Consider the following 27,848-nt stretch of genomic DNA (forward strand, 5'->3'; position numbering starts at 1 on the left):
TTAATCCAAATGATAGTTCATGGATATTCCAAACTTTATATTCGGATCACGTATATGGTTCCAAATATCTAGTATCACAATATTTCCAATTTAATTTCCACTGATTTTATTGGTAAACCAGATCAATAAAAAAGTTATTAAAGGGATAAAAATATACTCTCAATCATAAAAAAGGAATAAAAAAATCTCGCTAATTTGACAAGATTAATCATGATCTACGAGATAGTATTCTATTTATTAAAAATTAAACCTTAATGTTAGAGCACGGGTTGAAATTCTTTTTATTTATATTATAACTTTAGAACAAATATAATTTATATGATTGATTTTAAAAGTTTTTAAAGTCCTAATCTAACATTAATCGTGATCTTCGGAATCATATTTTATTTTAAAATTATAATATAAATAAAAGAAATTTTAACCCGTGCTTTAGCACGGGTCTTAATCTAGTTTGAATTATTACGTGTGACTGTTGAGTTTATATCAACAAACAATTAAATTATGTGTACATTCAAATTTTGATTGGCCAATTGGTATTTTTTTCTTTTAAGTCAAAAGAAATTAAAATTACCTCTAATTAAATCTTAAATTTTTTTTATAATTCTATATTTAACTTAAATGTAATTTCTATCCAATGATTCTACATACATTCCTCTCACTAATTTATTTATTTTTCAAGAGAAAATATTTTTGGTTAAATTTTAGGAAAAATGTTTGTCAGCTACTTGAAGTATATACCAACACATAGCCACACATACAAACAATATAAATGTCTTGATAACTACGTCAACTATTGTCATCACATAAGGACATTCATAAACAAAGATAGGTTATGTGTACAACACCATAAACATTCAACTCCGGTGATTGGTTGGCCGGAATCCGGCATTGACCAGTGTTAACCGGCATTGACCAGTGTTGACCGGCGTTGACCAGAAAAAATATATATAAAAAAACTTTTCCTAAAAGTAATAATTTTTTTTTGTTTTCATGTATTTTTGATAAATAAATAAAAAGATAAATGATTTGTATAATTTACAAAAACAAAATATAACAACAAAAAGTTATACAAAAAAAAATACAAGACAAATATATACCAAAAAAATAAAAATTATATGACAAACAAAATTTGTGGTATATCTAGAAAATATACATAAAATAATATAATAAAACTATACCACCAAAATTTTATGTGTAGTAGATTTTTTCATAAAACTATAACAAATATATACCTTTTCCTTTCAAAATCATTTTAAATATATATATATTTACTTATTTATAAGATTTTTTTTCAACCACTTATTTATAAGACTATGTCATTCAAAATATATCCAAGACATTGCCAACTATTTTCTTTATTTTTAATAAGAAAAATAAAGGAAGAAAATAATGAAAATTCTATTTATGTACATAAAATACATATATCTAGAAGATAATTAAAAAATAAAAGTTGATTTTGTAAAATTAAAGATTGGTCTTGTAAAATCAAAGAAATAGTTGGCAATGCATTGGATATTTCAAATGACATATTATAAATAAGTAAAATATATATATATATATATATATATATATATTTAAAATTCCCACCTTTGAAAATACAAAACAAAAAATGATTGTTAAAAGGAAAAGGTATATATTTGTTATAGTTTTATAAAAAAAATCTACTACACATAAAATTTTGTTGTATAACTTTTAGTTGTTATATTTTATTTTTGTAAATTATACAAATCATTTATCTTTTTTATTTATTTATCAAAATACATGAAAAATTATTATTTTTAGGAAAAAAGAAAAAAAAAATTTTGAATATTTTTTCTGGTCAACACTAGTCAATGCCAGTTTACACTGGTCAATGTCGGTCAACACTGGTCAACGCCGGATTTCGGCCAACCAACCACCAGAGTTAAATGTTTATGGTGTTGTACACATAAACTATGTTTGTTTATGGATGTCCTTATGTGATGGCAATAATTGACGTAGTTAACAAAACATTTATATTGTTTGTATGTGTGGCTATGTGTTGGCGTATACTTCAAGTAGATGACAAACATTTTTCATCGATACATATAGCTTAAACTTTGAAATGAGGGTTATTTTATAAACAATATTTTAATATGTAATTAATAAATTTTTTGATAATTTTACTATATTACAGTTTTATGTTCGCAATGAAATTAAGAAAAACTCTTTAAATCAATTCTTGACCTCTATAAAACATGATAAAGATAGATTCACTCATATTAAGATAATGTTTAAATTTATATATTATTATTTCTATTAATATAGCTTATCAATTTTGTAACAATTATTTGTAGTATTTGTTAATTTTTGTTATATAAGCTATTTTGTATAATAAATAATTATACCAAAAATGTTGACAAAAGTGTAGGATTGAAGTTGCACATCATTGTTATAAGAAATTTTGAGATTCATAATTTAGTAGAAAACAAAATCTTTCTTTGATTATGTTATTGTTAATAAAAAAAGAACAATATTCATTTAAATAAAAAATTTAGAAATAATAAAAATCATTATGCAACCACGCGAATACCTAGTAAATATATATAAAATGCGTCTTTGTGTGTTTTAATTATCACAATGCCCATATTCCTCCTTCATTGGCTGCCACATGTACGGGTCATCAATAAAGAAAGTCATAGGAATGATGGACAAGATGAAGTATGACGGGGTAAAGGGCTGGGTGTTCAATCACAAGGGACTATGGAACCTATTCGAGTTCACATAAGACTATAATATAATAAAATTAAAATTTGACCTATTGAATGGCCTCCTACAAAATTCATGATTTTTTTTTGCCTAAATTTAAAAGTTGATGTACTTAATTGCATATTATTTAACTTGACTAGTCTAATTTTTTATTATTCAACTAATAATGACTAATAGTTGAATGAATTATTTAAATATCCAAAATCAAAGTCATCCTATACTCTTCAAAAAGTTAAATTAAAAATATAGCAAATATTATGTTTAAAGATAAATTCACATAAACAAATTATTGAATTGGGTATATGTCAGTAAAAATGTATTTTACAGAATTAAATATTATTTTCATTATTTTTTGTCTTCAAAATATAAAAGAGTAATACATCAACAAACTTAATAAATCACCTCTCAAATAATAGAGAGAATATAAGAATATATTTTTAATTACATAAATAATAGATTATACATTTTATATTTGAGATGATAAAAAACTTAATTAACCGATGCCATGGAAGATAATCATTACATCCATGAAGAAGAAGAATGGGAATTCTGCTGCGGTATGTTCTTTACCGCCCTTCAAAACCTCAGAATTTTACTCTTAATTGAGATGATGAAACAACTTTATTGTTTGTTCTCTGGCTCAAAGGTTGATGATGCCCACTGTTTTAGTAGACTATGACCCAAAGGAAGACGCCTCTGAAACTGACAATGACCTAGAGGAAGATCAAAATCTGCGGTGAGCTCGTATTTAATATCAACAAAATTAAATATTATTTTTAATTATTTTTTGTCTTCAAAATATAAAAGAGTAATACATCAACAAACTTAATAAATCACCTCTAAAATAATAGAGAAGATATAAGAATGTATTTTTAATTACATAAATAATAGATTATACATTTTCTGTAAAATAATATTCACATCATGAATTATATTCATGAAATTTTTTGAAGTTTAAAATATCTCCAACTCAATTGATGTAAACAAGTAATATTATTTTTCAATTCTAACCAAAAATATTATTGCAAATGATATTGGCGCACATGCACAAATGACATTAAATCGTATAATAGTCAACTTAAGATTGATTTTAGATTATAGAGGTATAAAGTAAAGAGTGTTAAGTAATATGGAAAAAAAATTAAAAATGCATTTGTTGACAATTGGAGTAAGAGTCTTTTCATACTGCTGAATACAAAAAAAAATATTAGATTATCTAATTTTTGTTTAATATATGAACTTTCCAATTTTGATAAAATTAAAGTGTACCAATTTTACAAGTGATGGAAGGGAAGAGGTGACTCAGATGATGATAAAGCGACGCCGTTTAATGCTCTAGTTTCGTTTTCTATTTTAAAAGGTAACTGCCTAGAATCGAACACTGGTATATTGAACTACATATAAAAGCTTTAACCAACTAATCCCACAGAACAATTCGAAACAAAGGGGAACTTTAATGTTTATATTATGTTTACGCGCGAGAATCTCCACTTCCCTCCTCTTCCTTTCTTTCTTGGCATCGTCAATGGCTGCTCCGCCGCGGTTCCTTCTCCATCTAGATCCGTCGTTCGCCCAGTCGCTGATTGTTTCCGTTCATCGTGGTTTAACAAGATTTGATTTTTTACTTTTTGATTCTTTTAAACTTTTGAACTTTGGAGATCCTCTGTTTCTCTTTGATCATCATCATAATCACTAGGGTTTCTGTTTTCCAGTCAAATTTGAATGAGGATGCCAAAATTATCAAAACTAGAGAGGTTAGAAAAAATTGACATGTTCGTCTTTCTTAGCAAGCAGAGATCGGTTCAGATACTAATACAATCGGGCTCACTTCTAGGGTTTGAACTATGCCGGAGCAGCCATAAACATTGCCAAGAAAGAAAGGAAGAGGAGGGAAGAGGAGGAAGAAGGAGGGAGATTGGTACAAAGCTTTGTTTAAAACTTTAACAGTTCAGAGTTCGATTCTAGGTAGTTAGTCATCTGAGTCAGCTCTTGACTAATATTTGTTGATGCTTAGACTAGGACTCTGAATGCTTCAACGTGGCCATTCATGGCCGCTAGCATTGCAGCCGAAAAACCTTCCTCGTCTTGATAGTCTAGGAAGATGTCTTTTGCTTTTACAAGAGATTTCAGCGCCTCGGGATCTCCTGCTTTAGCCACGTATAGCAAAGGCGAGAATACTGAAGCGTTGCTTGAATATGGAACCACACTGAACCGGATCAGTTCAAGAAGTACTCTTTCTAATCCCAGAGACCACTTGTTTGACGACCGAAACAACAGAATGACCAATCTTGTTCACTAAAACGAAGCACCAGCAAGGGAGAGCACTTTTACGCACTCTGAATGTTTGTGTTTTGTAGAGATCAGCAGGGCTGTGTTCCCAGCATCATTCTTCGAGTTTATATCGCAGCCAAAGCTGACTAGCTGTTGTATGATCTCCACTGATCCATCACGTGCAACAATATGAATCGGTCGGAATCCAACGCCTCGTGAAGTTTTGATAGAGGTTTCGGGATCGGCGCCGCTGTTGAGGAGGACTCTGACTGCTCCCTGGTTGACGCAGAGGACAGCATGATGGAGAAGTGTCCGACCGTTGTGAGGAGCGTCTGGAGACTGAACTTTGAGCAACAAACGCATAATGCCGCCACTGGTTTCAAAGTACTCTACAGCACACCAGGTCAAAGGGTAAGGCTCCAATCCTGAACTCTTCTCCAGTGTTAGTGTCCCATGATCTTGTTGTGATGGGTTCTGGATTGTGAATTCGATTTTGTTGGATCTGTTGTCATGTAGCTAGCTACAGATAGCTCTTGGTGTATTATATTATGAAGCTCTGATTTTTCTTGATTCGTTTGTGTTTTTGGATATGAATGCAATTAAATTAAGGGTAGTGTGACTAATTTCATAGGAAGAAGAGGTTGTCTGACCCAATCGTAATGGTTTACTCCGGTTACGTTCTCACCAGTTTCAGACATAAGTAAAAAAACATGTTTGCGTTCAAATGATTACTTGATTAAACAAAAAAAAAAACTAAAGACAAATTACTTGATTAAACAAAAAAAAAAAACAGAATCCATGTATAACCAGAAATGGGAAAAGGGTATATTTCTATCCGTACTATTTGGAAAGTATATATTTCTACCTGAACAAAAGAGCAGTGTATTATCTAACCTAAACTCTAATAAAAATCAAATTTACTATCCAGACTTTGCAGGGTTATCTATAATCCTACATTGACACAAACATTGTTAGTCAACTGTTAAATATGAGTGAGTCATATGACACGTAAGCAATGATGTGTCCAAATTTTTTTTGTCCCAAAAAGCTCAAAACGACGTTGTTTACTACGAAAGCTCAAAACGACGTCGTTTTGATTTGGGGGAAAAATCTTAAATTAGTGTTTTTTTTTTTGATTTCACGATTCTTTTGTCTCTCTTTCTCTTTCTCTGCTTGGCGAAAATGGAGAACGAGGACTGAAGTTAATTGCGAGGGATAAGTGTAGAGGAAACAAGGCGTGAATCGAAGGAGTTGTTAGCATTACCCACAATCATTTCTACAGAAACGAAAATGAGGTATTTTTAGTTCGTAAATCACAAACATTGCTTCGATTGTTGGTATTGAATCTTGTATTTTGTCTTCTTTTTGTTTAATAGTTGCATACTGTAGATATTTGGAGACAATAATTTGAAGTTTTATGTTTAAAGAGTCGTATTTGTTTACTGCACACTAAGTGTTTGATTAAATGCTTGAGTGTTTGAAACTTTGTATAATTTTTTTTGTTGACAGCAATCCGGATCATGTAACATTCGTTGTGAATTTTGGAGGGTATTGGGTGAAGAATCATGTAGGAGATGTTGGTTATCTCAATGGTAAAGACATAACTATAGAATGTAAACCATAAGAGTTTTTCACCAAGTTGTCGGCGGAGTTGGGGGAGGGATTATATGGCCAAAACATGTGGTATAAGTACCCTTTTGAAGAGCATAAGGAAAGGAAGAGATTGAGGTAGCAGATTTTAGTTTTAAGAGGATGTGTGATGCGGGCAGATGGACTGGAGTGATGAATGTTTTTTTGGTGAACTCAACAGAGCATCCTAATGATATCGAGTCATCTGAGCCATGTGAAGAAGAGATCCGAGTTGAAAGAAATGTGGCTTCTTTTGTTGATGAGGATGAGGATTTTGATTATCATAACACACCTCCTAACTCTGATGGTGAAGAAGAAGAGGAGCATTTGGTTAGATACAAACGAGGTAGTGGTCAGCTGGAGATAAATCAAGTATTTGATAGTCTAGAGGAGTTCAAAGAAGCTTTAGTAGCTTATTAAAAGAGGGTTGTAACATAAAGATAAGTAGATGGGGGAAAGAAAAGTCAGCGGCTGTGTGTGGGACTAAAGAGCCTTGTCCATGGTATATCTACTGTTCTTATGAGGAGTGCGTTGGAAAGTGGAAAGTAAAAACTTTTGAAGATCAGCACAACTGCTCTTATGATAACTATTGTAAGATATTGAAAGCACCTGTGATTTGCAAGATGTTTTTGGATGATATCAGAACTGATCCTGATTATGGACCAAAACGGATACAACAAGAGATTGAGAAGAACTACAATCTGATAGTAAGCATAGACAAGTGTAAATATGCTAAGAAAAAAGCTGTAGAGATCATCGACCGTGAGCACAAGGAGCAATTTTCTAGGCTGAAAGATTACCGCTTAGCACTTCTTCAGTAAGTTCTTCTTTTATTACTGAAATTTTAAATTTAACAAGTGTTTTCCAATCAGTTAACTAGGTTTTCATTTTGATATTTTGTTAGATCTAAACCTCAATCAACAGTAGTGCTAGACACAATGCTTGATGATGATGGGTCAGAGATCTTCCATAGATTCTATGTGTGTTTTGTTGCCATTCGCAAGATGTGGTCTATGTGGTGTCGTCCTATCTTTGGAGTGGATGGTTGTTTTATGAAATGCACACTTAAGGGACAATTGTTGGCTGCTGTGGGGAGGGATGCTAACAATGGAATGTATCCCATCGCTTGGGCCGTTGTTGATGTAGAAAATAAAGACAATTGGGTATGGTTCCTAGAAAAGTTGAAGGTTGATTTCAATCTACAGGAAGGTCAAGGGTTTACTATCATATCTGATAGGCAAAAGGTATATCTCCAACCCGAACTAGGCTTTAGAACATGTAAAATGACATGTATGGTTTAACTAATATATCTTTGTTTTGCTTTTACAGGGTTTATTGAATGCAGTGGAAAGAGAGTTACCTTATGTTGAACATAAAATGTGTGCTAGACACATCTATGGTAACCTAAAGAAGATATTTCCCAATCAAAGTGACATGAAGAAGCTCTTTTGGCAAGTAGCTGAAAGTTATACGACGAAAGAGTATGAAGCAAATTTGGAATTGGTAAAGAGCTATGATATGCGTGTTTACGAAGCCATGATGGAGAAGAACCCAAAGAATTGCAGCCTTGCTTTTTGCACGCCAACATCCTCCTGTGTAGATGTTCATAACAACATCTGAATCTTTCAACAATGCAATAGACCCTGCAAGGTATATGCCAATGGTAGAAATGTTGGAGACGATAAGGAGAAGAGCCATGGTGCGTATTGATATGAGGAAGACAAAAGCTGACAACGATCTAAGCAGAGTACCTCCTAGAATAAAAGAAATGATAGTGTTGGAGAATGAGAGGCTTAAATTCTGCAAGGTTATCCCTGGATCAGATGGTAGAAATGAAGTCCGTGAGTCAGGTACATCTTACTATGTTAACATTAGAATGAAGACATGTGCCTGCAGGAGATGGGAAATGAGTGGAGTTCCATGTAGGCATGCATTACGCATCATCGCAGAGAAGAAGCTTAATCATGAAGATTACATCTCTAGCTGGCTCCTCAATGGAAGACAACAACAAATTTATAGTGACTCAATTCGGCCAGTAAATGGTATGTGTTTCTGGGATAACTCCGCGTCTGTGATATTGCCACCTCCAAGTCTGGTTGAAGAACTTGAAAACATAAAAGGAGAAAGCCAACGACAAAAAGGAAGAAAGGGAAGAATGAGTCTCCAAAAAAGAATAAGGCTAGTAGAGAGAGGAGAATCATGCATTGTCGTCGTTGTAGTTTTGCTGGACACAATAAAACTAAATGTCCAAATATGGGAGTGGAGAAGTATATGCCACCTAAAAAAAAAAAGAAGACTAAGCCATCGGCAGATGAAGGAGGACCAAGTCAACCAACACAAGACTAATATCAAGTTTCAATCTTCTTATTCACATTTTAAATATTCAAATTATGTTATGTTGTAATGTTAGATTTTTTTTTATTTTTCTGACAGGAACATTAGAGAACTTAGGATCAAGCATGACATTTGTGGGTTTGGAAGCTTGAAGTATGAAGCCATCTAGGACTATTTATTTTTCTCTTTTTGATGTCATGGTCTGTTTTTGGGGACATGTAACAACACAATGTCTTTTGATTTCATGGTCTGTTTTGTGACATGTACCACAACCAAATGTCTCGGTCTATTTTGGATTCTATCACAGTTGGGTTGTGTTTGAGCAATGCCATATGTCTCTTTTTCTATTACCTTTCATACAAACAAACAGTCTTACAAGCTAGATTTGTCTATCCAAACTAGTTACTCTCATACAAAGCAACATTTCTAGTTACTCTCATACAACCACATTTTAACTCACATATTCAATACATACACATGAAAAACAAAAACATAACCATAACAAAGCCAACAATGTTCTTCAAGCTTCTTAGTTGCATTTTCATCTCTCTGACCTCCTTCTCAACCACATCCAAATGCACACGTGTCTCCATGGTGAGAGTATCAATCTGAGATTCACAAGCATTGACGCCCTTCTGCAATGTCATTGCAGCTCCATCAATGTTCTCCACTTTCTCAATCAAGTCCTCGATCTCTTCGACCATAGACGTATTGGTCCATTTAAATGTATGATACCAATTCTGTGACATTAACAGACTTTTAATTGCAGAAACAGCCAAAGTATACAACAAAATTGAGAGAATCACACTTACCCCATCCCTTCCAAACGGACACCCATGAAACAATCTTCCGGGATTTTTAGCAGTTGTCGATGTCTTCAATACAACAGGTTCTCCACATTGACATCTCTTGGGGAAACCTCTTCTTTGATTATCCATTTGATTTCTTCGAAATTGAGAAGCATAAATGCCTTCGCCAAGCAGAGAAAGAGAAAGAGAGACAAAAGAATCGTGAAATCAAAAAAAAAAAACCCTAATTTAAGATTTTCCCCCAAATCAAAACGACATCGTTTTGAGCTTTCGTAGTAAACAACGTCGTTTTGAGCTTTTAAGACAAAAAATTTGGACACATCATTGCTTACGTGTCATATGACTCACTCATATTTAACAGTTGACTAACAATGTTTGTGTTAATGTAGGATTATGGATAACGCTGCAAAGTCTAGGTAGTAAATTTGATTTGTATTAGAGTTTAGGTTGGATAATACACTGCTCTTTTGTCCAGGTAGAAATATTCACTTTCCAAATAGTACAGGTAGAAATATACCCTTTTCCCGAACCAGAAATACCACAATCTCTAAATTCTCTACATTCTATCTCGAGATAGCTGAGGGTTTTTTTTTTCAACCATTAAACCAGAAAAGGTCGGTTCATTAACCAAATCATTCCATTCGTAGGGAGCGAGACTCCATCCTGGTGTGATGTGCTTTGTGCATTAAAGACTTATCATTGACCACTGCACCAAAAAGATTTCACGATAAGGTTTTTATTATCATTCCAATTTTTTTTTTTTAGAGTTTTTTTCCTTTATTTATAGAAAGGAGAATTGGCAGAAATAACACACAAAAATCTATAATTAATTGGGTAGTCATGGTAACCATAAGAATGTTATATTTGCTGTATTTTCTGTATTAATAACACTTTTTACCCTTCCATCCACCATTAACACCACCACCGGCAACTTACCTCCGGCTACCTTCTCTTACGACCACCAGCGACCTCCGGTCATTTTCCGGTGACATCTGGCCACCCTTTCCGGCGACCTCCAGCCACCCTTTCCGGCGACCTCTGGCCACCCTTTCCGGCGACCTCCGGCCACCCTTTCCGGCGACCTCTGGCCACCTTTTCCAGCGATCTCTGGCCACCTCCGGTTACCGTATTCGGCGAAATCTGGCCAGCTCCTCCGGCGACTTCTTCCGGCTACCGGAAACCTCATCCGGCCACTGGCGACTTCTTCTGGCCACCAGAAACCTCCTCCGGCCACCGGCTGTCGGCCTATGGCCACCAGCCACCAGCCACCAGCCACCACCTCCGATCAGCAGCTTCCACTGTCCTCTACTACCACAAATACTAGTTTGGTAATTTTACCTAACCTTGATCATGTTTTCATAATTTTTTAAATTATACTGCTATATTCTTCTATTATTTTTTTTTGGTTACTCACCTAATTCACCCTTATAAAAATTCTTTTTTCTTTTTCTTTTTTAACTTAATTTTACTGTTTCAAATTCGTGTTTAGTAAGATATTATTGTTTCATTCTTTTAGTTTTTATAGAGTGTGTGGTTAAATTTATAGGCCTTGTGACCTTATAAAACCTTTATCAAATTTATATCTACAACTTTGTTTTTGTCTAGAACAGGCTTTTCTTTTTTAACTCGAAATTAACAAGCTTTTATTATTGTCAGGTGTCTTACTCGAGACCATCTGATAACCAAACCAAAGTTTTGTTACTGTAACAACTTTGAAATACATAAGCGAAGCATGAAAGACCGCCAATAAGTCCTACTAAAGAATGAATACTTGAGAACTCTATTGATTAACTTGAACTCTAATGATTCACTCTTGTCGATTAGAAAATCAGATTTTTCTGAAAAAGAAAGGTTACTTGAATATGTTTTTGGAGAATACTTATCCAATGAGTGAACTTGAAGAAGTTTTCTTTGTATTTTTGAGGTCTTTTGGTTGCAGGTGAAATTGCCAATTTGATGTTGTTAGGCTCTAAAGAAAATTTTATGAAGCATAAAACAGAATTTTTCTGATTGTCAAAAAAAAAAAAAAACAGAAATTTTTCTATAGCATCATAGACTGTTTCAAATGTTGACTTTTACATGGATTCAGAGTCTTAGATCCTGGAATTCGAGGACATGGATATTTTTTAAAAAACATGTAGTAGAACAAGACGTTTTTAAAAAATCATTACAACACACATGAAATCAGCAGCACATTTTGTTTATCAGTCACCAACTCAACAAGCAATAACAACAGAGACAAATAGAGAAGCTTTGATCTTCTAATCGCTACTGTAACCACCATCATCGTTATCCTTATTCTCATGGTCTCTCACCACTCGTTCTATGAACTGTTTTCGAACTCCAGCCATCACAGCTTCCCTCGAGGAGTCATCGTCTCCTCCTTTGCCATCATTAAGAACCGGCTCTGATTGACACAGAAGTAAAGCTACACCTGAAAAACCAAATCAGTTGCAAGTATGTTCAGACATGAGGCCTACAACCATTCTGCTCAAAGTATGATTGCAAATGTGGTTACATCAGGTCTCAGATCAGACAGAGGCTAGAGATGAAAAATGACATAATTATCAACACAAATGGGCAGACTATATCAGAAAAAGAAGGCTTCAAACTTACTCTCTGGGGTGCACCTACGGCCAAAGCTCTTCAAGCCTACATGAGTTCCTTTAACAGCGCCATGGTGGTACACAAGCAAGGTAGGAAGATTACAATCAGGGTAGTTCGGAATACAATCAGTAGATATAATCTTGACGAACTTTGTTGCTGGGTATCTGCTAGCCAATTCGTCTAGACAACCCAATAGCAAACCACACTCCGCAACACTATCAAAGAACAACAAGCAACAATTCCACAAACATGACTTAAATTGTGTCTCAAACATACATTAGACTGGTTCGTCAAAAGTAAACAGCATTCACAAATACATCAAAAGCATACCTGTCTTTGTATAGACATACAACAACCCAATCTTCAGCAGAGGCTTGTGTAACCTCCCGTACAAAATCAGATCCAGAGATGGGAGTCACAGTCCCATATCTTCTAACTTTAGCAGCTTCTCTTAGCTCAGACAACCTCTTCTTCCTATCAAAGCATCAAAATACATTAGCCCCTCTGATGCACAATAAGTTTAGACTATCCATCAACATCTGAAATTAGTCACTACTCTTAATTGCATTCATATCCAAAACACAACCCAATCGAGAGAAATCAGAGCTTGATAATATAGTACACCAAGAGCTATCTAGCTAGCTACATGACAATAGATCCAACAAAATCGAATTTACAATCCAGAATCTTCTATGGTAAACTAAGATGGTAAATAACAAAAAAAAATTCAGAATGTTCGATTGGATCGACGAACCTGTATTGTTCGAGGAAGCGATCATCGTCGAGATCTTTGTCGTCTTCAAGATCCTCAAGCTCATCCTCCGTCTTCTTATCAAACCAAGCCTGGTCCTTAGGAGCTGAAGACTCGTCTTGTTCCGGAGTATAAGCCGGAGGTTTGAACGCCGGAGCTTTCTCCGGTAGATTCCCCAATTTCCTCTGGATATCGTCCCATTGAGTCGACGCTCCATCAACGTCCTTGTACACGAAATGATAATCCGCCATAGCTTACAAACCACTTACAATTCTTCAAATCTCCTCCTTTAGATTACACAGAGAACCTCTGAATCTGAGATGAGAATGCTTTGACACTCTGTGATCTCAATCTCGTTCCTTCTCTGGAAGACGATTGAAAAAGGTCATCGCGAAATTGGTCAGACGGAACCGAAAAAAACCGAGGCTATTAATTCATACCGAACCGAAATTATATGGTTTAAAAGACGGTTAGTAGTCGGTTTATTCGTCTAGAGTTAATGAACAAAGCCTCTGAATCGCTCAGAGGGTTCGTGTATATATATTGGGAGGTTATGGAGAGAAGATCCAGAGATAATTAAACAAAAACACTTAGCATAAAAAGATTTTGAGAGGGAGAAGAAAGGGCGATCGATTAGGGTTTTTGTAATTTTTCGTCGGAAGATTCTATATGAACGGAGTGATGAACTCGTTGGAAGCTGTGATAGCGTCAATCCAAGGCTTATCAGGGAGTGCTGGGGATTTAACTGCACTTCACGATCTTTTGAGAGGAGCTGAGAACTCGCTCCGAGCCATACCCGATGTTAATTTCTCTACTCTTACCCAGCTCGACGCGTCGAAGCATTCTCTCGGTTACCTATATTTCCTGTGAGTTGATTTTGTTTTTTTTGTTTGTGATGGTTTTGATTTCTCATATCTCTGACTAGATTAGGTTTTTGTTGATGTTTTATGTAATACTGTGAGGATGATTTTGGTTGATGGAGCTTGAGATATATAATTAGGGTTTTCAGTTTACAAGGAGGATTTGGAATTCTGATTTTGATTTTCTTGGGGTATTGTTTGATTGTTCCAGTGAGATACTTACCGCTGGTCCAGTATCGGACGAGAAAGCTTTTGCCGAGGTTCCGATACTTGCACAATTCATCAAATCTTGCGATGCTGAGCAGATTCGTTTGGCGAGTGATAAATGTAATCACTGACCCTTTATGGGATCTTCTCTCGTCTTTCTGTTTTTTTTGTTTATCTTTAAGGTGATGGTTAATTTGTTATTTTTTTTTCTTAATCTTGCAGTTGTATCCCTTTGTAAGAGATTGAAAGACCATGTTGTGAAGATTAAAGATCCCCTGCGAGGTGTAGCCCCACTGTTGACCGCTGTTCAGAAGCTTCAGGCCTCCCCCAAACGTTTGACTGCGTTGCATCCAGATGTTCTTCAACTCTGTTTGCAGACGAAGTTGTACAAAACTGGTTTCTCTATTATTAGTGATGATATCTTAGAGGTTGACCAGCCAAAAGACTTTTTTCTCTATTGCTACTATGGGTAAGCAAGTTTTCCTCACTACTGTAAGCAAGTTGTTTTATAGTTTTTTCAATTTTCATCCTTGATCCCTGCACTTTTGACAGGGGAATGATATGTATCGGACTGAAGAGATTTCAGAAAGCAATAGAGCTTCTTTACAATGTAAGCCATTCTATTTTCTTTTCTATATGCTTTTATTCATTAATGACTTTCGTTTTAGTTTAACTCAATCGACATACTTATATCAGGTTGTGACTGCTCCTATGAATCCTGCGAGTGCCATAGCCGTTGAGGCATACAAAAAGTACATACTGGTGTCTCTCATTCACAATGGGCATGTAAGGATGTGTTCTTTATATTTACTTTATTTGTTGATCTAGTTTTCTGTGCTCATAGCCTGAATCCATTGGATGTTTTGAGTAATATTGGTTTCAGAATTACATTCTGTGTCTGATTTTCTCTTCGAGGATTGGTTAATGTTGATGTTATTCTTATAATCTAGTATATCTTTTACATGTGCAGTGTGCCAACAGTCTCCCCAAATGCGCTTCTACTATAGCTCAGAGGACATTCAAGAACTATTCTGGAGTAAGTTTGAACCCTATCCATGAGTTGTAATTTTCATTTTGATTGGAGGCTTCTCTTTCGTTTTACTTCAGTCCAAATATTTCATTTATTTTGTACTCCCTACGAGCAAGATTTATTTACAGCCTTATAATTATATCGGTCACCCTTTCTCAGCCTTACATTGAACTGGTTAGTTGTTACAACGACGGGAAGATTGGTCAACTAGAGGCGTTGGTTGTGGCCAAGAGTGCTGATTTTGAGAAGGTAAATTTTCTCTAAACACTCACCATAGTTTTTGTACCGATGTTAATAGTCGTCATTCTCCTGTATGATGTGGAAGAATTGTTAATTTTCAGGATAAGAATCTTGGATTGGTTAAGCAAGCAGTGTCATCCCTTTACAAGCGCAACATTCTGAGGTTGACCCAGAAGTACTTGACCCTGTCGCTTCAAGATATAGCCAACATGGTCCAACTTGCTAATGCTAAGGAGGCGGAAATGCATGTGCTTCAGATGGTATTGTGTCTAACACGTGATTTTTAGAAGCTTTGCTTTATTACTTTGACTGTTAGATTTGAGAATATCATGTTTTCTTTCCAAACATGCAGATTCAGGATGGTCAGATACATGCACTTATCAACCAGAAAGATGGAATGGTCAGATTCTTGGAGGACCCTGAGCAGTACAAAACTAGTGAGATGATTGAGACCATGGATTCTGTTATACAAAGGTATGTTTACGAAACCAAGTGGTTTGATATTGTTTTTTTGGGAAAAATGGCTAAAAGTTGCAACTCCTAATAAAACCGCCATGCTTTCTCTGGGGAAAAACGAAAAAAGAAAAACTTCGGTCATCCTTTAAAAATGCATAAATTAGCACTTGGAATCAAGTTGATATAGATATGAATGGTTTTCCAGAGTAAAAGTAGTAGCACCAAACAAGTTTTGTGTTTTCATATGACTTTCAGGACTGTTAAGCTGTCGAAGAATCTCTTAGCCATGGATGAGAGCTTATCATGTGACCCTTTATACCTGCAAAAGGTAACTTAATGCCATGTTCCATAAGAATGTTCTGTCCTCAACCTATGTTTCTCAGACTAAGCCGTTCGACTACTTTTTGTTAGGTTGGAAGGGAAAGACAAAGGTATGACTTTGGAGACGATTTTGATACTGTCCCTCAGAGGTTCTCCATGTAAACAGCAAAAGACCAAAAGCACCAGAACCTGGCTTAAAGGCAACCCGTAGTTGTGAATCTTGAGAATGTTACTCTTTATTTCTTCGTTCATTTTGGTTGGTTTAAAAAGTTTCATATTTTTGTCACATTGGCCAACAAGTAGAGAAGCTCATTATGGACCCGCAAATCTTTATCGTACTTGAAAAATTACCCTTTGCCGTTTCTCTCGTGTGCTAAATTTAACCGACCTTTTCATAAGAATAGTAGCTAAAACGCCATCGTATCCAATTTGCTTTTACGTTTAAAACTGTGTGTCGGTCGTTTTAAGGTTTCAAACTGTGTGTCGTTTCTTGTGAATCTGATAGACCTCCGTCTCGTTATGGTTTGGGCTTATTTCAGGTCCATTTCGATCTCGCTAAGTGCCACGTATGTTTTTTTTACTCATTTTCATCTTCTCCATTTCGTTTTCAACCTGATTTCTCATTTCCCTCTCTTATCCTCAATGGAAAAAAAAATCTGAGAAAACGCAAAAAAAAAAGAACGGAGCTAAATCCTCAGAATCGCCGCCGGAGAATCTTTTACGTCTCCACATAATCGGAATTCTGGAATTGATAATTCCGATGGAAGGGGTTATCACATGTTTCCATACTAAATGCGTCTCTCTTCCAATTCGTTCTTTACCACTTTCTAGGGTTTCTTCACTTCCTCGGTGGAGGAACAGTAATTTCGTCTCTTCATCGCGATCGATTCTTCAGAAAAGCTTGTGCGTTTCGGCTTCGAGCTCAGATACTTTAGTCGCTGGTGGTTCACCAAAGGAAGATGAGAGACAGAGCAAAGTATCGAGCAAGAAGGGAGGAGATGATGATACCACTGATTTGAAGGTTTGGATGGGTAAGAACGGTTTGCCACCTTGCAAAGTTGTGCTCAACGAGAGACCAGCTCATGATCAGAAGCATAAACCCATACATTATGTTGCTGCTAGTGAAGATCTTCAGGTGGTTGACTTAGCTTTTCAGCAGCTTTATTTGCTTTTTTATACAGTTCCATCGGATTTAATTGGACATGTGTGCTAATATACCTGTCTTTTACAGAAGGGTGATGTGGCGTTTTCAGTTCCCGATTCTTTGGTGGTCACACTCGAAAGAGTTTTGGGAAACGAGACCATTGGTATGAGCTGTTGCTTTCCACATTCCAAGAAACCACTGTTTCTCTTAGATTAGACTTTGTGATTTCTCTTACCTGGTTGCAAACTGAGGGTAGGAATACTTGAATTTTAAAGCTTATCTGAAGCCATAACCGGCCTTTTTTTTTGTGCAGCCGAACTGTTGACGACAAACAAATTGTCAGAACTAGCTTGCCTAGCTTTGTATTTGATGTATGAAAAGAAGCAAGGGAAGAAATCAGTTTGGTATCCCTATATAAGGGAACTTGATCGCCAAAGAGGAAGAGGTCAGTTAGATGCGGAATCTCCTTTGCTGTGGTCAGAGGCTGAGTTAGATTACCTAACTGGTAGTCCGACCAAGGTATTGCGTTAGTGTATACATGACATGTGATGAGCTAGTCTGGTGGGTTCTCAGTGTTGATTTTCTTTAACATGGTTCAGGCCGAAGTTCTTGAGAGAGCTGAGGGGATCAAAAGAGAATACAATGAGCTTGACACAGTTTGGTTTATGGCTGGATCTTTGTTTCAGGTGTTTGATCACTATATTTGCTACTTAAGACTTCGGTTTCTATTTTTCATTTTGATATATGGAATGCTAAACAGGGGCAGCAAGACTTACGTTATGTGATTTGTGTTTTGCAGCAATACCCATTTGACATACCAACTGAAGCTTTTTCATTTGAGATTTTCAAACAGGCATTTGTTGCCATTCAGTCCTGTGTGGTGCATTTACAAGTAATTTTTCATTCTTCTTTTTGTATTCCCTCTTCACAACTTGTATGTCTTGCCCTGTCTGAAAGGATACCTAGAGTTAATTATAATAATATGGTTTTCCCTCTATTACACTATAACTGAATCTAAAGTTTAGCTTGCAGCTCATCATATAAGCAACTAGTCAGGCGTTGCTTGCTGCGTATTCTAATTGAGATTGTCTTCTTTGTACTCAGAATGTTGGTTTGGCTCGTCGGTTTGCTTTGGTTCCTCTTGGACCTCCCTTGTTGGCCTATTGTTCCAACTGCAAGGCAATGCTGACTGCTGTTGATGGTGCTGTTGAACTCGTGGTAGATAGGCCATATAAGGCTGGGGATCCTATAGTTGTCTGGTGCGTCTGTGAGCCAAATTGCTTCCGACACTTGCTTTTAATTCTGATATATCTTTCATACTTTTGTATTTTCTCCTTTATTTGAAGGTGTGGGCCACAACCTAATGCGAAATTGCTTCTGAACTATGGATTCGTTGATGAAGATAACCCTTATGATAGAATAATAGTTGAGGTAGTGATGAAGCTTTGTTGCGTTACTGTGAACACTAGTGTAGTGTTCATGTGATTTTCTCACTGTTTGCATGTTTTATGCGTCATATGCATTCCAGGCAGCGTTGAATACCGAGGATCCTCAATATCAGGACAAGAGAATGGTTGCTCAAAGGAATGGAAAGTTATCCCAACAAATATTTCAGGTATTAACATGTGACTTTCCCGAGTCGACAAGTCTACTTTGCAATTTTTGTGATTTGGATTTTGCATCCACCTCAGGTTCGTGTGGGAAAAGAAAGAGAAGCTGTCCAAGACATGCTTCCTTACCTACGTTTGGGTTACATGTCTGATCCTTCTGAAATGCAATCAGTAATTTCGTCCCAAGGTCCAGTTTGTCCGGTAAGTAGAGGATGAGTGACCTCGCAAACCTTTTTCTAAGTAATCTTTTGACATTTCCTTGATTGCATCAAATGCTCAGTCCCTACGTGTGAAGACTCAATGTACTTCTTCATAAAAAGCTGTCTTACACTCTTGTAAAGGTTTAACACTCAGTCTCGTTTGTAGATGAGCCCTTGCATGGAAAGAGCAGTACTAGATCAGCTTGCTAATTACTTCATGAGACGGTTAGCTGGCTACCCTACTACTCCGAAAGAAGATGATGCATTGGTATGCCGTTAGACTTTGTGATTGCTACAAATCAAATACATTTTTTTGGTTTTCCTGCATGATATTTAATAGAATTCTCAATCAATAGTTGGCAGATCCTGGTTTGAGTCCTAGGAAACGAGTGGCAACCCGGCTTGTCCAGTTGGAGAAGAAAATACTAGTTGCATGCCTTACGACAACAGTCGATTTGTTAAATCAGTTGCCTGATTCAAGCATCTCTCCATGCCCAGCACCATATGCTCCATCCTTGAAATAATAAGGCACTTATCTCCGCACCCTCCCTCACTTGCTAATTAATATCTTCTGACCTTTTAAAAACGATGTTGGTTCAGGTCTGTGCTGTAGCTGCAATTTGTGAACATGGCAGAAGAGTAATTCGTGGTCGTGTCTTTGATCATTTACAATCTGAGGTCGCTTAACGATGGTCAGTTTTTGTGTGTACAAGTCTAGATCTGATCCTAGTGTATGCGGCTCCAAAAACATGACTAGGAAGTTTCCCAATTAATTTTGATTTTGTAAGATTTGTTGATAGCTGCAAGATTAAATCTACCTTCTTGTAGATGGTTGTTGTTACTGAATTCAGAAGTTGATTTGAAAATTTTAATACATTCCAAATTGCAATTGCAGGTAAGTAAGGTACTAGGAGCGTTAAACTATCGCTTGACACGCAAATGTTTCTTCAGCCTATGATTGTCCCTTTTCTTTCAACAATGAAAGCTTAATTCGCATTGTAAAAATCCTGCGTAATGTAATTACAGACATGATTGATGAACCTTATAAAACTTAATTTTGCTATTCCCATCTCCCTCTGTAATGTTCTTCTATCTGTGTTTTAAGTTTCAACTAAGAAATTGAGAATGGCACTGAGCTTTTATTTTGTTGAGAGGTTCAGTTTTAGCTTCAATATAGCCTATTGAAATACAAAAACGTCAAGACGAGTAGATAAAACTAATGAAAACGGCACGCGGTTCTTTGATTTTCGTTGACTCATAAAAAAATCTCCGCATCGAAAATATCTAAGCTAGATCAATGGCTTAAGCTGAAGTACCCTAGTCCGTTCGATTCAAATCCGACGGTGTAAATTGATCGTTCTTTGTGAATGAATCCCGTACCCGAATCTCGTTAACCGCTTGCACCGTTATGGTGGGAATCAGACAGCAGTGAGACAAGAAGAGAGATACTAGTTTTTATCAGATATTTGATATTTCTTCCTCTCTCTCTCTCTCTCTCTACTTGTCTCGGTCGTCTTCGTCATCTTTCTTTTTTTCCTAATTTATCAAACTTTAGGGTTTTGTCTAATCGTGCTCCCTTCGCTCTTAAGGTTTCACTTCTTCTTAGCTTTCTCTGCCTTCCGCTTCAGTTGGATTGGATCATCGATTTCCGCAATTACTCTCAAGTTCAGTCGGTGAGTTCCTTCTTCTTTGCGTACTCGGTGTTTTACTGCCCACGGGCAATTCGAAGTGATTATGTCAGCACGAGCTCGTATATGAATTGCTCAAACTAGGGTTTTGTTTCTATCGAATTCGAGATTTCTGGTCTATTTATTGTCTTCGGGTAATAGGAGGATTAGAACTGTAAGAGTCTTCGGAGGACTAATCCGGGGATCGACTCGAGAATAAGGGAATCTAAAATCAAAATTTCGTCGATATGACTGTGAGAAACGGTGATTTCCCTGGAGATTATTGTTTTGAGACACCCGGACACGGTGGAGATTATGATGAAAGGTCTGATAGCCCTAGTAGTGCCTCTGAGGGTTCTAATACTCCCAAAAGAAAGCTCGGCGGATTAAACTATACTAACCACGAAACGTTTGGTGTATCGAAATTGGTATTACCCTTGTCTGGCATGTCATCATCAGATAGGAAAGACTTGATCCGTAGATTTAGACAAGAGCTAGAACAGATAAGGTATTTCCAGAAAAATTTCGAGCTTTCTAGAACAGTGGCTGTGACTAGTTCAAGTGGTTTGAGTCAAGCCAAGAGTTTTGGTAAGTCTCGATGCTCTACTGGGCCAGGAAAGACAGTGAACCCTATAAGTGCTGCTTCTAAACCGACTCCTGTTAGTACCGCGGTGATGCTTCTGATGAAGCAGTGTGAGGCGCTTCTAAAACGGTTGATGTCACATCAGTATGGTTGGGTGTTTAATACTCCTGTGGATGTTGTCAAGCTTAATATAATGGATTATTTTAATGTTATTAAGCATCCGATGGATTTAGGAACTGTCAAGAATAAGTTAACTTCAGGGACATATTCCTGTCCGTCTGAGTTTGCTGCTGATGTTCGGCTTACGTTTAGCAATGCGATGACTTATAATCCACCTGGTAATGATGTTTACGTCATGGCTGATACGCTGCGAAAGTTTTTCGAAGTGAGGTGGAAGACTCTAGAGAAGAAACTATCCGCTACTAAAACTCATACTGAACCGAGTAACTCAGATGCCCACGAGGAAACTGGGATTGTGATACCTGTACCTGTGTCTAAAAAGAGGAAGACGAGTGCAGTGGAGTGTGAGAACGTTGTAGAGCCTGTTAAGCGGGTTATGAATGGTGAGGATAGACTCAAGCTCGGCAGGGATTTGGAGTCCTTGACTGAGTTCCCACCACAGTTAATAAATTTCTTGAGAGACCACAACTCAAATGAAGGGGTGATTGGAGATGATGAGATTGAGATTGACATTAATGGTCTCAGTGACCATGCTTTGTTTCAATTGCGAGATCTCTTAGATGAGCTTTTGCGAGAGAGCGGAAACAAAAAATCAATTGCTGAACCCTGTGAGATAGAGGTATTTCTCCTTCTATATCTTAGTTTGAATCATTTAATAGCACCATGCTGATAGGGAAGATATATATACTGCAGCTTTTGCATGGATCACTGCCAGGGACTTCATCAATGCAACATTGCGATGGTTAGTTTACAGCCTACTTGTTGTTTGATAAAATTTTCTGCTTGGCTCTTTGATCAGATTGACATTTTTCTTACTGTATATCTTCATTGTAGGGAGTGAAATGGATGATGAGGTTGTTGACATTGGTGGAAATGAACACGCAAAATCAAGCAATTCTCCTGTCACGATAGAGAAGGATCTGGTGTTTGGAAACTCTAATGGTATCTTTCCTTTAACTTGTTTATTTTATCATTATTGTTTACTATGGAAATTTAGTTGGGGTTTGGTTGTTGCTTTTGTCATTTCAAATCCCCGGGACCTCAAATTATGTCAGAAGTGGCTATGGAGCCATATTGTTGTTGACTTGTTGTGACCATTGCTAGCACACTTTTTTTAATCTTCTGTAGTTTTTTACCTGGAGATTTATGATTCTTGCTGTGAAATGATAAGCAACTGATATTCGTGTTGTAGTTTGAAAGTAGGCGGCCTTTAACGTTCACTTCTTTACTAACTAAATATGAAGTACTTTTTGTTTTCCCTTTCTTGTTTTGTTATGATTTCAGATTGTCTGCTGGATCGTACTAACTTCTGATTGCTCCTCTTTTGATGCATATAACTGATCTAGGTAATAGCTTGGAAAACGTCTTCGGTGATCCTAAAATCTCAAGTTTACCAAGGACATCAAAGGTACATAAGGGTCTGGAATAACATGGATAACTGAGCGTTGGTGGGAAACAATGTATACGTCTATGTGAATTGGATGGATAGTCTGTTTATGTGAATTGGATTGTATACTTCTATGGAGAATCTACTCTTCGACCACAATATTGTTGCTGCTGTTGAACCTTAATAATATGAATTGGATGGATAGTCTGTTTGAATTCTGATATACCTAGAAAAAAACTTGCTTGTTGATTCCCAGATTTGTCAGGGTAATCTAATTGTTTCTTCGTACTCCTGCGCTGATACAGGGGATTGAAAACATGGATCCTGAACCTACGTTGGATGGAGCTACAAGCGCTTCCCCAACAAGAGAATGTGAGTATTTCTTTGTTAGTGCTTAAAAGTTTGGTTTTTCTTGGTGAAACTTATGATTTGTTATTTCCTTTCTACAAGTAGCATCCGCTGGTGGGTTGGATCAGCTGGAAAGTGCATCTCAGGAGAAAATAAGTTCTATTGAAGAGGTCGATTGTCAGCAAGATGGTAAGAAAAGAAGTCTGGCAGAAAAATGTTTCTGCTCTTGTGTCTGAGGTGGCATCTCACTCTTGATCCTTTAATACACTAGGAAATAGTGCTCAGAATGAGAAGCAACTACCTCCTGAAAAGGTCTACAGGGCTGCTTTATTGAAGAATCGATTTGCAGACTTAATTTTGAAATCCCGCGAGAAACCTCTTAACCAGGTTTGTTGTGGGATCCGACCCACTAGTCTAAGTCCTTTATTACCTTTGAAATAGTTTTTTAAAAATTATTTGTTTTCCTGAGACCAGAATGTCACGAGAGACCCAGAGAAGCTGCAGCGTGAGAGAGAAGAACTCGAGCTTCAAAAGAAGAAAGGTTTGCTTCCTTGATGTGCTAGTTTATGTTTAATGGGTGAAATTTATCACCTCTAAGTGATAAAATCATACTGCAAGCTGGATTGATTGTGTGTGTTCTTTAATAACAGAGAAAGCGCGGTTACAAGCAGAAGCTAAGGCAGCTGAAGAAGCTCGTAGGAAAGCTGAGGCACAAGCTGCAGCAGAAGCGGCAGCTGAGGCTAAGAGAAAGCTGGAGCTTGAAAGAGAAGCAGCGCGCCAGGCTTTGATGGAGGTAAGATGTTGATTACTGCGTTGCATGCGAGAGACATTTCTTGATTCATTTTATTTCATAGTATCTGAATGGACTAGTCATTAACTAAAGAAAAAAAATGGAATATGTAGTCTCACTGTATTGCTGAGACATCAGTTTTTGGTATGGTAAATGATGCAGATGGAGCAGTCGGTTGAACTCAATGAAAACGCAAAGTTTCTCAAGGATCTGGAGCTGCTGAAAACAGACCAACTGACAAATGAAATAGAGGAGGATGGGCCTGATGTGTCTCACGATGGATTGCTGCGTAGTTTCAGTTTTGGGGGTAGTAATCCTCTGGAGCAGCTTGGACTGTTTATGAAACAGGATGAAGATGAGGAGGAAGCTGATCCGCTTACTTCACCAGCTCCTGGAATTGATATAGAAGAGGGAGAGATTGATTGAGCCAAACAAATAGAAGTATCTGGATTGATGAAAATATATACTACTGTGACTGATACAGTAGACTCAAGCAGAGAGAGAGGCGTCCAATGAAAATATGAATGAGGAAAGGATTGGATTGTGGTAGTAAGCGTGGAAACATGGTCATTCATGCATGAGTTGAGTTTTGCTTGGAATGTTCCTGAGAAATGTATTCTATAGTCTAGTCTAAAAATTGTTTTTTTTTTTCTTTTTCTTTTTCTTTGCGTTGTTGCTGTGTGATTTTGTGTGTTCTCTTCGTGCATAAAAGGGTCTTATGATCCGTCTGTAACAGTAAAATAAAGACTTCATTTAGCATTTTGATCCCTCGATATTTGGATCCCAAGAAGAGCCTTGTGTTCCTTTTATTTGACTAAAGCAGCAAAAGAGAGTGTTGAAAATAAATAAATAAACTCGAAATCTCTCTTTCACTCACTCGAGTCGACTCTACTACAACTTCCTGATTAGGTTTTCTCTGCATGCTAAATTGTGTGTGAGGTAAATTAGTAAGCAATTTACGAATGGCGACTCCGACGCAGCTCGATTTCTCTTCCCCTGGTGTTGATGGTGGTTACGAAGACGACGACGATACCTCTCCGCTATCAGCATCCCTCTCCCGACGAAAATCTCAACGGAAGCGTTCCTCGAAACGTGCTGCTGCTGCTTCCGAAACAGTAACAGTAGAAGAAGAGACGAAGAAGAAGAAAAGGAAGAAGGTTAAGAATAGCAACAACAACAACGACAAAGTGATTTCTCCGATGAACAGCAACCGGATCTGGAACGAAGAAGATGAGCTCGCTATCTTAAAGGTCTGTTTCCTACTTTGTTTCATCTCCTATACTCGATTGCGTTGTGTAATTTTGTGATTCCTTTACCTTAAGCCAACACATTCTACTAAATTATTCTTAGGGACTAGTTGATTACCGAGCTAAGACAGGGTATCATACCAAAATCGATTGGGATGCTTTTTATCGTTACATCGGAGGTTCAATTCATGTCAAAGTCACTAAGGATCAGCTCTCGAGTAAGATCAGGAAGTTGAAAAAGAAGTTTCTCGATCACATGCTAGACATCAATGAAGGGATTGATCCGCATTTTACTAGGTCTAGTGACTCTGAAGCTTTTGGGTTTTCCATGATGATTTGGGGTGAAAATAATGCTCAACTTACTAATGGTGCTGGTGTGGATAAACCACACCAGAGCGAGAATGAAGTAAGTGAAACATCTGTGATAAATGATTTGCTTTGATGAATTGAAGTTATGAGTTTCCTTTGTTTGCCTCTAATGGTTATAGAAAGAATGATTAATTTGGATATTGTTGAATCAGGAGGAGGTCGAGGAAGTGGCCTTAATTGACAATGGGGCAGCCAAAAGTGACTTTGATGGCAAATCACATCATGAAGCTATTGCTGTTGACAAAATAACTACTGAGAACGGAACTGCTGGAAAAGAGAATGATGATGATGATGAGTTGTGCGCAGTGCAGGATGCATTTGAGACCATGATGGCGCAAGGTTTAAGTGATTATCAGAAGAAGCTGCGTGTTAAGAAGCTGATGAGCCTTGAAACTGAGAAAAGAAGAGAGTTGAGCAATGAATGGAAAGCTTTATGTGATGAGGAAAGTAAATTGAGTATCAAGAAGCTTAGATTTACAGCAAAGCTTGCAGAGGCAGCAAATTAATGAAGAAAGATGAAAAATCAAGAAAGCCATTACTGCATTTGGTGTTGCTCATTCCAAAATTGGCTTTGGATTGGATATATAGTTTAGTAGTTCTTACTTCTCTAGTTCAGTCATTACCTATGGATGTGGTTTTTTGTCTTCAGCTTTCTACAACTTTTGGTGATACTACTTGGGAAGTTGTTTCTTTGTGGTATGTCATTAGTGGTAAGAAAATTAGAATAATATAAGTCTATGTGTGACTTTGTGAGAGGATTCATAAAAAAATGAAAAAGGGTTGATATATATATAGTTATATACTATAAAGTATTTTTGGTCAATTTATGGTTAACATGATTAAATATTGTCATCATATACATGTGTCAATCAGTCTATTGCTTTAGCTATAACTCAAAAACGAGAGACGACATAAAAAGGGATTAAGTTTCTTCGTCTTCTTCTTCATCCATTGTTGTGGATTAGGGTTGAGATTCCGAATCTCAATGTCGATCAATATCGGAGAAATCTCGGTTCCAGACCTCCCAGTCTTCTTCTCCATGTTCTTAACCATTTACCTAATCGCTTACTTCATCGCCTTCCGCAATTGGAAACCACAAATCCGTCCCGAAGCTTCTAGCTGCCTGATCTCAATCTTCCACGGAACACCAGCCGTTTTCCTCGCCACACGCGCCGTCTTCTCCTCCTCCTCACGCACCTTCGCCTCCGCCAACACCGCCTCCCAAAACACCGTCCTCGATTTCAGCGTCGCTTACTTTCTCACCGATCTCCTCCACTACATCGTATTCAACCCAAGCGACGTGCTCTTCATCGGCCACCACTTAGCCACTCTCTTCGTCTTCCTCACGTGCCGGTTCCTCGTCTTCCACGGGGCTTGCGCAATCTTAGGCCTATTGATCCTAGCGGAAGTCACGAGCGCCTGTCAGAACGCGTGGACGCTCGCCGGAGCTAGAAAGAGCGATCCGGATTCACGGTTAGCCGTAAAAGTGTACCATCTCTTGTCACCTCCGTTTTACGCCTTCTACAGTATCGTTAGGGGTGTGTTGGGACCTTTGTTTTTCGTGAAAATGGTGTCGTTTTACGCTAGAGGTGGTGCTCATGGTGTGATACCTAATTGGTTGTGGGTTTCTTGGGCTATTGTTGTTGGAACTGCTATTACTGTTAGTATACTTTGGATTTGGAACCTCTGGATTGATTTGTTTAGAGAAAGGAAAGCTAACCAACTAGGACATGACAAGAAAATTAGATAGCTTTCTTTCTTCTCTCTACATCATTGTTTGAGCTTCCTTTCTCATATGTACTATATAATATATATATCATTATTGTTTTCACCTTTTAGAATTCTCTTTACATTATGTATGTTTTGCTTTTGGTGTGCAAAATGCACTGTTTAATTCATCTCTGTATTGTTCACTTGTTTATCTAAGAGTTGCTACCTATTGACTCTTTGTGTTTACAGACTAGTGTAATATTGTTCATAATCATAACACCTTGTAAACGACACTGATTGCCTTAGACTTGCTACTACAACAGATCTTAAAATTCGTGGTGGATTGAAGTGACATTTCCTTATTATTACAG

The 27,848-nt window shown here is 37.0% G+C and overlaps 6 protein-coding genes and 2 pseudogenes across 11 annotated transcripts; 6 read left to right on the forward strand and 2 right to left on the reverse strand.

Annotated features, from left to right (window-relative positions):
• Nucleotides 1–6,662: 6,662 nt before the first annotated feature.
• LOC147918499 (uncharacterized) lies at nt 6,663–9,076 on the forward strand (annotated as a pseudogene). The gene is made up of 3 exons (XR_015594001.1): nt 6,663–7,444; nt 7,532–7,871; nt 7,957–9,076. The product of XR_015594001.1 is annotated as an uncharacterized LOC147918499 (transcript).
• A 298-nt stretch (nt 9,077–9,374) lies between these two features.
• LOC147918500 (uncharacterized protein At4g04775-like) lies at nt 9,375–9,946 on the reverse strand. Its single transcript, XM_087506576.1, has 2 exons — nt 9,774–9,946; nt 9,375–9,701 (listed from the first exon to the last, which is right to left on the reverse strand). Exons 1-2 carry the CDS (start codon nt 9,897–9,899, stop codon nt 9,426–9,428), a joined length of 402 nt encoding a protein of 133 aa, XP_087362702.1. The 5' UTR covers nt 9,900–9,946; the 3' UTR covers nt 9,375–9,425.
• A 1,751-nt stretch (nt 9,947–11,697) lies between these two features.
• Nucleotides 11,698–13,584, reverse strand: LOC104769659 (uncharacterized). Its single transcript, XM_010493923.2, has 4 exons — nt 13,132–13,584; nt 12,708–12,851; nt 12,387–12,592; nt 11,698–12,204 (listed from the first exon to the last, which is right to left on the reverse strand). The coding sequence occupies exons 1-4, from the start codon at nt 13,377–13,379 to the stop codon at nt 12,032–12,034; spliced, it is 771 nt and encodes a 256-aa protein (XP_010492225.1). The 5' UTR covers nt 13,380–13,584; the 3' UTR covers nt 11,698–12,031.
• A 67-nt stretch (nt 13,585–13,651) lies between these two features.
• LOC104769660 (COP9 signalosome complex subunit 3) lies at nt 13,652–16,569 on the forward strand. The gene is made up of 11 exons (XM_010493924.2): nt 13,652–13,994; nt 14,200–14,315; nt 14,418–14,664; nt 14,748–14,805; nt 14,892–14,981; nt 15,166–15,231; nt 15,385–15,474; nt 15,567–15,725; nt 15,818–15,939; nt 16,177–16,249; nt 16,333–16,569. Exons 1-11 carry the CDS (start codon nt 13,798–13,800, stop codon nt 16,402–16,404), a joined length of 1,290 nt encoding a protein of 429 aa, XP_010492226.1. The 5' UTR covers nt 13,652–13,797; the 3' UTR covers nt 16,405–16,569.
• Nucleotides 16,570–16,774: 205 nt separating this feature from the next.
• On the forward strand, nt 16,775–20,259 carry LOC104705699 (uncharacterized). 3 transcript variants are annotated; one of them, XR_015593041.1, is made up of 13 exons: nt 16,775–17,377; nt 17,474–17,549; nt 17,700–17,905; nt 17,986–18,072; nt 18,186–18,278; nt 18,491–18,645; nt 18,733–18,817; nt 18,915–19,001; nt 19,078–19,197; nt 19,363–19,464; nt 19,553–19,724; nt 19,797–19,979; nt 20,092–20,259. XR_015593041.1 is itself a non-coding variant. In XM_010493925.3 (12 exons), exons 1-11 carry the CDS (start codon nt 17,003–17,005, stop codon nt 19,718–19,720), a joined length of 1,554 nt encoding a protein of 517 aa, XP_010492227.1. In that variant the 5' UTR covers nt 16,775–17,002; the 3' UTR covers nt 19,721–19,724; nt 19,797–20,079. The 3 variants fall into 3 exon arrangements, 1 of the variants encoding a protein (XP_010492227.1); XR_015593040.1 differs by having other exon boundaries at nt 19,797–19,888; XM_010493925.3 differs by lacking the exon at nt 20,092–20,259 and having other exon boundaries at nt 19,797–20,079.
• Nucleotides 20,260–20,438: 179 nt separating this feature from the next.
• Nucleotides 20,439–24,941, forward strand: LOC104769664 (transcription factor GTE9). Of its 2 annotated transcripts, none has more exons than XM_010493930.3 (10): nt 20,439–22,245; nt 22,320–22,368; nt 22,461–22,568; nt 22,973–23,034; nt 23,319–23,385; nt 23,467–23,550; nt 23,633–23,748; nt 23,836–23,902; nt 24,012–24,154; nt 24,314–24,941. In XM_010493930.3, the coding sequence occupies exons 1-10, from the start codon at nt 21,112–21,114 to the stop codon at nt 24,575–24,577; spliced, it is 2,094 nt and encodes a 697-aa protein (XP_010492232.1). In that variant the 5' UTR covers nt 20,439–21,111; the 3' UTR covers nt 24,578–24,941. The 2 variants fall into 2 exon arrangements, with proteins under 2 accessions (XP_010492232.1, XP_010492231.1); XM_010493929.3 differs by having other exon boundaries at nt 20,530–22,245; nt 23,464–23,550.
• On the forward strand, nt 24,894–26,555 carry LOC104769663 (GLABROUS1 enhancer-binding protein-like 2). Its single transcript, XM_019242399.2, has 3 exons — nt 24,894–25,401; nt 25,502–25,804; nt 25,920–26,555. The coding sequence occupies exons 1-3, from the start codon at nt 25,114–25,116 to the stop codon at nt 26,271–26,273; spliced, it is 945 nt and encodes a 314-aa protein (XP_019097944.1). The 5' UTR covers nt 24,894–25,113; the 3' UTR covers nt 26,274–26,555.
• Nucleotides 26,555–27,601, forward strand: LOC109131415 (TLC domain-containing protein At5g14285 pseudogene; annotated as a pseudogene). The gene has a single exon (XR_015593042.1). The product of XR_015593042.1 is annotated as a TLC domain-containing protein At5g14285 pseudogene (transcript).
• Nucleotides 27,602–27,848: the final 247 nt, after the last annotated feature.

This window comes from Camelina sativa, chromosome 20 (genome assembly GCF_030686135.1).
Source record: "Camelina sativa cultivar CO46 ecotype springtype chromosome 20, ASM3068613v1".
NCBI classification, from domain to species: Eukaryota; Viridiplantae; Streptophyta; class Magnoliopsida; order Brassicales; family Brassicaceae; genus Camelina; species Camelina sativa.

What these genes read in the sequence shown, in the direction of transcription:
- LOC104769660 (XM_010493924.2), top strand. Translation starts at nt 13,798, where the DNA reads ATGAACGGAGTGATGAACTCGTTGGAAGCTGTGATAGCGTCAATCCAA. An exon ending in CTCGGTTACCTATATTTCCT is followed by an intron (nt 13,995 to 14,199) that starts GTGAGTTGATTT and finishes TGATTGTTCCAG; the next exon opens with TGAGATACTTACCGCTGGTC. An exon ending in TTTCTCTATTGCTACTATGG is followed by an intron (nt 14,665 to 14,747) that starts GTAAGCAAGTTT and finishes CACTTTTGACAG; the next exon opens with GGGAATGATATGTATCGGAC.
- LOC104705699 (XM_010493925.3), top strand. Translation starts at nt 17,003, where the DNA reads ATGGAAGGGGTTATCACATGTTTCCATACTAAATGCGTCTCTCTTCCA. An exon ending in CCTGTGTGGTGCATTTACAA is followed by an intron (nt 18,279 to 18,490) that starts GTAATTTTTCAT and finishes CTTTGTACTCAG; the next exon opens with AATGTTGGTTTGGCTCGTCG. An exon ending in TATCCCAACAAATATTTCAG is followed by an intron (nt 19,002 to 19,077) that starts GTATTAACATGT and finishes CATCCACCTCAG; the next exon opens with GTTCGTGTGGGAAAAGAAAG.
- LOC104769659 (XM_010493923.2), bottom strand. Translation starts at nt 13,379, where the DNA reads ATGGCGGATTATCATTTCGTGTACAAGGACGTTGATGGAGCGTCGACT. An exon ending in CGCTTCCTCGAACAATACAG is followed by an intron (nt 12,852 to 13,131) that starts GTTCGTCGATCC and finishes ATGCTTTGATAG; the next exon opens with GAAGAAGAGGTTGTCTGAGC. An exon ending in GTATGTCTATACAAAGACAG is followed by an intron (nt 12,593 to 12,707) that starts GTATGCTTTTGA and finishes GTTCTTTGATAG; the next exon opens with TGTTGCGGAGTGTGGTTTGC.
- LOC104769664 (XM_010493929.3), top strand. Translation starts at nt 21,112, where the DNA reads ATGACTGTGAGAAACGGTGATTTCCCTGGAGATTATTGTTTTGAGACA. An exon ending in GGTCGATTGTCAGCAAGATG is followed by an intron (nt 23,551 to 23,632) that starts GTAAGAAAAGAA and finishes TTAATACACTAG; the next exon opens with GAAATAGTGCTCAGAATGAG. An exon ending in CGAGCTTCAAAAGAAGAAAG is followed by an intron (nt 23,903 to 24,011) that starts GTTTGCTTCCTT and finishes CTTTAATAACAG; the next exon opens with AGAAAGCGCGGTTACAAGCA.
- LOC104769663 (XM_019242399.2), top strand. Translation starts at nt 25,114, where the DNA reads ATGGCGACTCCGACGCAGCTCGATTTCTCTTCCCCTGGTGTTGATGGT. An exon ending in ATGAGCTCGCTATCTTAAAG is followed by an intron (nt 25,402 to 25,501) that starts GTCTGTTTCCTA and finishes AATTATTCTTAG; the next exon opens with GGACTAGTTGATTACCGAGC. An exon ending in CACACCAGAGCGAGAATGAA is followed by an intron (nt 25,805 to 25,919) that starts GTAAGTGAAACA and finishes TTGTTGAATCAG; the next exon opens with GAGGAGGTCGAGGAAGTGGC.
- LOC147918500 (XM_087506576.1), bottom strand. Translation starts at nt 9,899, where the DNA reads ATGGATAATCAAAGAAGAGGTTTCCCCAAGAGATGTCAATGTGGAGAA. An exon ending in GTCCGTTTGGAAGGGATGGG is followed by an intron (nt 9,702 to 9,773) that starts GTAAGTGTGATT and finishes TTAATGTCACAG; the next exon opens with AATTGGTATCATACATTTAA.